Here is an 8,147-nt window from a genome sequence, read left to right as displayed (position 1 = left end):
GATTGTGTAAATATAATTTAGTTGTAAAAAATTATAATTAAGTGTACAAATATAATAATATGAGAATTTTTTACACCTAAAATACTCTAAATAATACAGTTGTAAATATAATTTTTGTAAAAAATAGTTATTTGTACACCTAAAATACCCTAAATACTTATTCTGTTCTACAAATAACTATTTTTTATTCATTGGTTTTATCAGTAAATTTGTATTTACACTTATTTAAAATTATTATTTTTATCTGATTTGATTATTAATTTATTTTATTTTATTTTTCATTTTTTTACTAAATTAAATAAAAAAATATAATTGAATTTAAAATTTTGTACATACATATAGTGTGCTTGATTTACTAGTTTAAAATAATGAAGTAAATGGTGGCAAGTATTTTCCACGTCAAGGCAGCGCGTTCTACAGTTGCTTCTTCCAGGAGCCCAGCTACAAATATATACTACACACACAGTTGTGTGTGTATATATATATATGTATATATATGTCTCTCCGTCTCTCTCTATATACGGTGTTGGTTCATATGCTCCACGCGTTGCATTTAAAGCTTTTATAGTACCCAGCATTCGTTCTACAGCTCATTTCTCGTCCTCTCTACGCGTGTATCTCTCTCTCTCTCTCTCTCTCTCTACACAGAAAACCTCTGTTTCTTTTTCTCTACAGTCCATCCTCTTCTTCCCTAAATCTTCGTTTTTCGCTCTAATTTCAGCCCTATATTGGTATATCAGAAAAACCTGATGCCCGAAACATTCGGAGGAGAATTCGTGTAAGCCCATTCAAGAAATCAACGAGAAGAAAGCAAATATTAAGAAATTCAAAGAAAAAGAAGCAACTTTCTTTGCTTTGTTGGAAAAAGGTGATTGAATTGCGGGTCAAAGTGTTTGAAAAGGGCAAATTTATACGGACGTACACATATTATTTTGTATAGGTATAAATAGACTCCGGCAATGAGAATGAGAGGAGAAATAGCGTATACTAAAGAAGGAGAAAACGAAAAAGAGGTGGGAAAAGACGCAGACCTGGAGGAAGAGAAAATGGTGGCACAGAGGAGATATACGGTGGCAGCGGTGGGAGGAGGGTTTTCGCCACCGTCGACGATGAAGGTGGTGGTGGTGGGATATGCTCTTACTTCCAAGAAGGTCAAGAGCTTTTTACAACCCAAGCTTGAAGGATTAGCTAGGTAATAGATTCAATTTATTACATTTATTCTTTTAAATTTTCAATTTCACAAATTTTGGAGACAATCTGAGTGCATTTTGCTGGGTAATATTGGAAGCGTATTCGGACGGCATTTGTACAAAAAACTTAAATGTAAATACTATTCTGGGGAAGGATTGAGATACACTGTTTTGATATTAATATATATATATATATATATATGTATATACATATATGTGTTCCATATATGTTGAAGGTGTTTTGGGATCGTTGGCTATTAGAAATGCTTTTGTTACTCCTATTTTCACATTAGCAGATATTGTTCAGTTCGTTTTCTTTTTGCCTTTTGGTTATTACGTTTTCTGATGTTAAATATCATCGGTTATTAGAGGATAAATTGTGCCTGCATGAGGAGATTCGGGATTTGACTTTTCGATTTTTGTGAATTGGATCTCTCTTTATGAATATCTAATTTGAATGTCCTTTATTAGGATATCTGGTTGCGACAAACCTGCGGAAAGATTTTTGTGTGGCATAGAACAAATTTTGTTTACATTACAACAAAATTTAAGTAGCAGTTATTTTCTGATCCTTGCCACTTACATCAAGTGGTTGGTTTGTCCGTTTTGCTATTTTGAATCTAGAGGAAGTTTGATTTTAGTGAAGGTGACTTTGTGTTCAAAATGATAAAGAAATTTGTATAGTTATTCTATGATTATTGTCACTTTCATGATACTTCCTCAGGAACTTTTTCCTCTTTTGATTTGAGTGAAAATTTGATTTATGCTAGCAGTTGGTTTTGGCAATATCATTATTTAAGCTGTTGCCATTAGCTGTCATAGTCCATGTACTGTTGAATTCAACTATTCTTAGTGTAAATTTTGATCATGTGCTGGATGAGTAGGTTGCGGCTTTTACTTGTAATTATGTGGCATAGCTAAGATGTGGAATGTCTTACCAGTTATGCCCTTCTGAACGCATGGATGTTTCAATGAATCTTGAACTACTGAATTAAAAGTTGACTATTTGGAGATTGCAATGTAGCATGCCTGGCCCATAACTTTGAAGCAATGCAAAGGGAAATTCCATGACCCATTGACATTAACCTGCAAATGATTTCCATCATAGTAACTCCTTTCTTAAAATTGACTACCTGTGCCACTGTTATCACTAATAGTACCCAACTGCCTGCTACTGTTTGTAGCTAATGGTATTTTGGTGCACGAATGCAGGAACAAGGGAATTCTATTTGTTGCTATTGACCATAGTAAACCCCTTTCAGATCAAGGTCCTTTTGATATTGTGTTGCATAAGGTGAGCTTTCACGTGCCTTTTCCACCTTTCTCCATGTGGTAATCGATGATTCTCTTTCTGGACTATTTGGGCCATGATGATACTAAATCGATACATTTACCTTCTTTGCTTGTCCTGCAGTTATCTGGAAAAGAATGGCGGCACATACTGGAGGTTGGTTTCATCATTTGGTCGGTGTTTGAATTTAGGTCAAGAAAGTGTAAAGTGATTTAGAGATTATGGGTAGAAAGACAACTTTAGCTGCCTAGGCAATTACATGATAACATTGATGGCTTAGATTGGACATGTGTCGTCAGTGACTGATGGCCAACCAGCAGTCATATTGTTAAATATATTCCCATTTGATATAATTTGCATAGTGCTTTCCTCTCACTTCGTCATGAATTATAACTTGATAAAAGATTCCAGCAAAGAGGGCGTTCTCCTTCCACCAACTATTTAGCTGATTTCTAGTTTGTATTCACAGAGGATTCCTGGTTATGTTTTCAGGGATTCTCTTTTTGGGGTTCATCACTACTGTAATATCAGCTTTTGAGGAGAGGGCTATACTTTTTGATGTTTTTTAGACTTTGGCATTGTCCTTCAAATTGCTTCTTGTTTGCTTACATGGTATTTAATTCACTTGTTGCTAGAATTTATTGAACATGTTAGCGTCTAGAGCTAAATTTCTGTCTCAGGTGGTTGGAGTTTGGCCTACCCCTTTCATGCTTACCAATGAAAAACATCATTCCTTTCAAGTGGTCAGAAATATGAAAAGCATACCAATTGAGTTGATGAATTCATATGCAAATTTCTGAGGGCTCCTTTACATTTTTCACCTCTTTTGAAGGATTATCGACAGACGCATCCCAATGTTACAGTTCTTGATCCTCCTGATGCCATACAGCATGTGTACAACCGTCAATCAATGCTTCAGGATGTTGCTGACCTGAATCTGTCTGACTCACATGGTAACTTCGATGGATATGCCTTTGTTACGTATGCTCTTTTTGCATGCTAAAGAAGCTTTTTCTTCTTGGTTGAGGTGGACGGTAGGATTTTAAGTGCGTGCTTGATGCTTATTTTCAAGCTCTTGGTCCTTGGTTGAAATATAATAAATATGACAAGAAATTATTAACTCTACTTCTGAAAAAGCCATGAGAAATCTCATATAATTTTGGCTTGCAGGTAAAGTTGGTGTCCCTAAGCAATTGGTTATCAAAAAAGACCCATCATCTATCCCTGATGCAGTGAACAAGACTGGGCTGAGGCTACCCATTGGTATGGCTCTATGATATGTTTACAACTCGATACAAATGAGCAAATCTTACAGTTGTTGAGTGTGTTGTGACTTTTACAAGAACTAAATTCACAAGCATCATGGTATACTGGAAAATTTAACTGTTTCTTGGCTGTATTCAACTTATGTAATTTTACATGATGACAGGAAATTTAGTACTGCTTTGTCAACACTTGAATATTAACTGTTGTAATTAATTTTATACCTATTTTAGTGGCAAAACCATTGGTTGCAAAGTCACATGAGCTCTCTCTTGCCTATGATGAGTTCTCCCTCCAGAATCTTGAACCCCCACTTGTGCTGCAGGAATTCATTAATCATGGTATGAGGTCACTGTTCTTCTGGTGTTTAATACTTCCCTAAGTGTTTTGCATGGATGGATGTGTCAAACTAGGTCGCTCTTTCTCATCAATCTTTACATTTCCTGTGATTGTCTAATTGTAGGTGGTGTGCTGTTCAAAGTATATATTGTTGGGGAAGCAATTAAGGTGGTACGTCGTTTCTCCTTGCCTGATGTCAGCAAGCGTGAACTATCCAAGAATGCTGGTGTTTATCGCTTTCCTAGAGTATCTTGTGCTGCTGCATCTGCTGATGAAGCAGATTTGGATCCATGTGTTGCTGGTGAGTTATTCTACTGAAGTAAATCTGGACTTTTGCTATTTAATTAACTTCTGCATGTGCTATGGTTTGAGATATGTTTTTGAGCAAGGACAATCCGAGGGGTACTTACCTTTCAGGTTCATTTTCTTCCTGCAGAGCTCCCGCCAAGACCATTACTCGAGAGATTGGCCAGGGAACTACGTCAACGACTGGTACTCCTGTTGCCCTTGTTGCTTAGTTCTCACTGTTTTTTTTTCAAGTAACAACTCAGTTATTTTGGTTGTTGAAAGCCCTTGTTCCCTTGGTTCTTGATGATTGTTTTGTTGGCCTCATGGCAGGGTCTCCGACTGTTCAACTTGGATATAATTCGTGAACACGGCACTCGAGACCATTACTATGTGATAGATATAAACTATTTTCCAGGTACCATACCCCAGTTATTCTATCAAGTTATATGTGTTCACTTGGGAAAGATATAAGGGCAACTGGCTGTGAAGTCATCGTTTGATTCAAACTTCTTTGTAGCAGTATTGTGGTTTTAGAAATGTGAAGGGCACACAGAATTAGTTCTTACATGCTTGTTGCAACCTGCAGGATATGGGAAAATGCCAGAATATGAGCATATATTTACAGATTTCCTTTTGAGCCTGGTAAAAAGCAAGTAGAAAGTAAACGCCTGGCAAGAGTTTTGTAGAGGATATGAACAAGCCCTTGGTGTACAAGAACTGATAATTCATGGCAAAAATTATGCAGCAGGAAAAAATGACGCCATCCCTGGGACAATGTGGCAAATAGTTGCCCGATGATCATTGAAGGGCAAAGAATTCTAAAAATCTTTTCCTTAGTTCTGATCCCTAGGAAAAATTGTCAGGTAGGGGGCAATGATCTTGGAGAAGGTGCATCCCCGTGAAGGCCATATTTGTTCATATTTCCAGCTTTATTCACTTCTCCCATATTCCTGTCCATATGCACCCGCAAAAGTATGGCCATTCACACAACTGCATCATTGATGGTTTGGATAGTTTTTAGCAGTCAGCTGGCGCCTGGTAAATTCTAATCTAAGGCCCACCCTATTCGTGTAAATCCTTCTTAGCCCTGCAGTATGTAGAATTTACTTTGAAGTCACATTTTCTGGTCTCATTTTCCCGGATACTGTATTCTATATTTGTGAATGGGAATCTGGGCTGGACAAGGTTACAATTGAAGAAGGATGTGATATGCTTTTGTTCTTTTATCAGTTAATTTGACTTATCATATTTTTTTTTTCAAGGTAAAAATCCTGTTCACCAGCACAATTTGGAGAAAAAGAGCGAAAATTATCGTAAGACATGAGAGGTATAATACTGTTGTCAAATTGGTCCAAAATCGGAACTTTGTGGCTGCCATAAAATGTGTACATAATTATTCATTTGGTGAAAATGAGTACAACTTTTATATAGTGGTTGGATTTTTCTTTCCGAGTCTGGAATTTGGCAATTTGAAAGTGAAATCTTCGCTTTTCCTTTAAACTTAAATTTGAATTTTTGTATCATTAATCGGAATGAAGTTAAAATTTGAATTTTAAGAGCGATTATTTGAGCGTTTCGTTTTGTCCTTTTGCTAAGAAAGAAAATTGGAACAGTGAACTCAGTGTATACAGGAATATGTGTCCATATGCCCCCAATATTCTAACTGGTTTGCGCCTGGAGCTTGTGTCGCTAAACAATATTCCTCAAATACTAGATTCGCCACTGTTACCACTGCCAATGGAATGTGCTTGCTTCCCCTTCCATAACCATCTCATTTTTGTTCCTCCACAAAGCCCAGCAGAGCACAACGAAACATCTCTGTCACAGCCTTGCAACTTAGTATAGACTTCCCTGAGCCACTGTTGAATCTCAAATCCCATCACAGAGACATCGTCCACGGTAAATGAGACAGTGCCAATACCGGTAGCGCAAACTGACACTGCAACAACACATAACTAAGGGATTTTGTACCTCCGCACACAAACCACAACCTTCCTGTTCCGGCCCTATTCATCGTGCGAGTTGCTCCTGCGTTGGTAAGTCGTTGTGACTTGCTCGCAAATATATTTGCTCACCGTAGGTGCACCCGGCTTCTTCAAATGCACGTCCATTCAGATTGCAATGGAGCTGCAATGGCATCCGCTAATGTGGACGAAGAAGCCTGTTAATGTTTATTGCTGGTGTAGTGCCATATTGTACACTACACCGCATCAGGCGCTGCATTTCCAACCGTACGCACTCATAACTGTGAACAAATTATTGCTCTTGTAGTGCCAGATTAGTGTGTCTTTCGTTGCCAATTTGCTCAATGGAATGGAGTATATATATAATAGGCGTCAGTCAGTTCGAACACTGCTTGTGCAAATTCTTGCTTCCATAGCCCACATCAACAACATCAATGAGATCAATAACAATTGTGTCCGTTGGCAATGTGTTTTGGTGGTGTGATCGGCCGGAAAGTTATTGGTCGCGATATGCAGCGTTAACCTTAGACAGATACCGATGTCACCGTTCGATCTTCTAGTAACAACCTCCAAAAAGCAAGTCCCAGGGTTGCCCTTGTACTTTCAAGTTAAGGATGGCTTTGTGCCCAAAGCAACCTTTTGAAATGATATGTGAGGGATGAAGGGATTGACACGGCCTGGGGCGTCAAAATGCAGTGGAAGCAAAATAAATAGAAATTTAAATAGATACAAAGGGATGTACCCTTTGAATTTTTCAGGCGTTCGGTATTTTAAAAATATAAATAGAAAAGTAAGACGTGCTAAACATGTCATCAGTAGCTATAGATGAAATCGAAAAGGTGCATAAAATCGTGTTGAGAATGGTGTGGACAATGGCAGCTGGGACACAGATTAGCAGCAGTAGAAGCATAACAGAGCAGCAGAGGAAGAAGAGGTGTAGTTTTGCTATTAACGTTTCTTTCTATATTCTTTCTTAAACACATTTGTTGAAGTGATTGTGATGTGGCATGTCAGTTGTTGGCAGTGTGGCGCTGACGTGTACGAGTTAGTTTATTAGTTAGCTGAGTTAGTTTTTCTGTTTGCTTTCTTCCTATTTAAACCCAGAAGCACTGCATTTGTACTGTGTAACATTTATGAGAACATTCATTTTACTGATATCAATTCGATGGCTTATTCCCTGGCTTCTCTTGCACAAAATATCTTGTTTATCTGTTCCAACATGGTATCAGAGCCTTCATAACGAAGGCTCTGCAGCATTCTCACCTTCACATTCAAATTAGTGTTTAATCATGGCGACCACAGACTATGGAAGCACAGCAGCAACACACGTTGCAGCAGAGCAAGAGCTTATGCAGCTGCACTCTTCGGACCACCCTGGCATAGTTATGGTTTCAGCGCTGGTAATAGGTGCCAATTATTTCACCTGGAGCAGGGCTGTAAGACGAGCTTTGATGACAAAAATGAAATTAGACTTTGTGGATGGAACTGCCACTCAACCTCCTGGAAATACCGATGAATTTAGGAGATGGAATCGCATCGATTCCATGGTCACAACTTGGATATTGAACTCCATGTCAAAGGAGTTGGTTGAATCATTTATGTATTTTAGCTCATCGCGAGAGCTATGGCTGGAATTAGAGGCACGATTTGGGGAGAGTAAAAGCCATATGATCTACCAACTACAACGAGAAATTGGACAAGTTACGGAAGGGGAACATGTCTATTACGGAGTATTACACTAAGCTAAAACGGCTGTGGCACGAACTTGCTTGTTTATCACTGACACCAAGATGCATATGCACAGGCTGCACC

At 38.2% G+C, this 8,147-nt stretch overlaps 1 protein-coding gene across 2 annotated transcripts; it reads left to right on the top strand.

Annotated features, from left to right (window-relative positions):
* Positions 1 to 518: 518 nt before the first annotated feature.
* LOC105179082 (inositol-tetrakisphosphate 1-kinase 3) lies at positions 519 to 5,605 on the top strand. Of its 2 annotated transcripts, XM_020691228.2 has the most exons (11): positions 519 to 1,192; positions 2,403 to 2,484; positions 2,605 to 2,637; positions 3,162 to 3,224; positions 3,314 to 3,434; positions 3,652 to 3,744; positions 3,978 to 4,085; positions 4,208 to 4,384; positions 4,520 to 4,575; positions 4,702 to 4,786; positions 4,958 to 5,605. In XM_020691228.2, the coding sequence occupies exons 1-11, from the start codon at positions 960 to 962 to the stop codon at positions 5,026 to 5,028; spliced, it is 1,122 nt and encodes a 373-aa protein (XP_020546887.1). In that variant the 5' UTR covers positions 519 to 959; the 3' UTR covers positions 5,029 to 5,605. The 2 variants fall into 2 exon arrangements, with proteins under 2 accessions (XP_020546887.1, XP_011100978.1); XM_011102676.3 differs by lacking the exon at positions 3,162 to 3,224 and having other exon boundaries at positions 521 to 1,192.
* The last annotated feature ends 2,542 nt before the right edge of the window (positions 5,606 to 8,147 follow it).

Source organism: Sesamum indicum, linkage group LG7, assembly GCF_026168435.1.
Source record: "Sesamum indicum cultivar Baizhima isolate 11 linkage group LG7, ASM2616843v1, whole genome shotgun sequence".
Lineage (NCBI taxonomy): Eukaryota > Viridiplantae > Streptophyta > Magnoliopsida > Lamiales > Pedaliaceae > Sesamum > Sesamum indicum.
The sequence above is the reverse complement of the archived record's forward strand: the minus strand, read 5'-3'. Positions and strand labels throughout refer to the sequence as shown.

Coding starts and splice junctions, on each gene's coding strand:
- LOC105179082 (XM_020691228.2), top strand. CDS start 960: ATGAGAATGAGAGGAGAAATAGCGTATACTAAAGAAGGAGAAAACGAA. Junction 2,485..2,604: donor TTGATATTGTGTTGCATAAG/GTGAGCTTTCAC, acceptor CTTGTCCTGCAG/TTATCTGGAAAAGAATGGCG. Junction 3,435..3,651: donor GAATCTGTCTGACTCACATG/GTAACTTCGATG, acceptor TTTGGCTTGCAG/GTAAAGTTGGTGTCCCTAAG.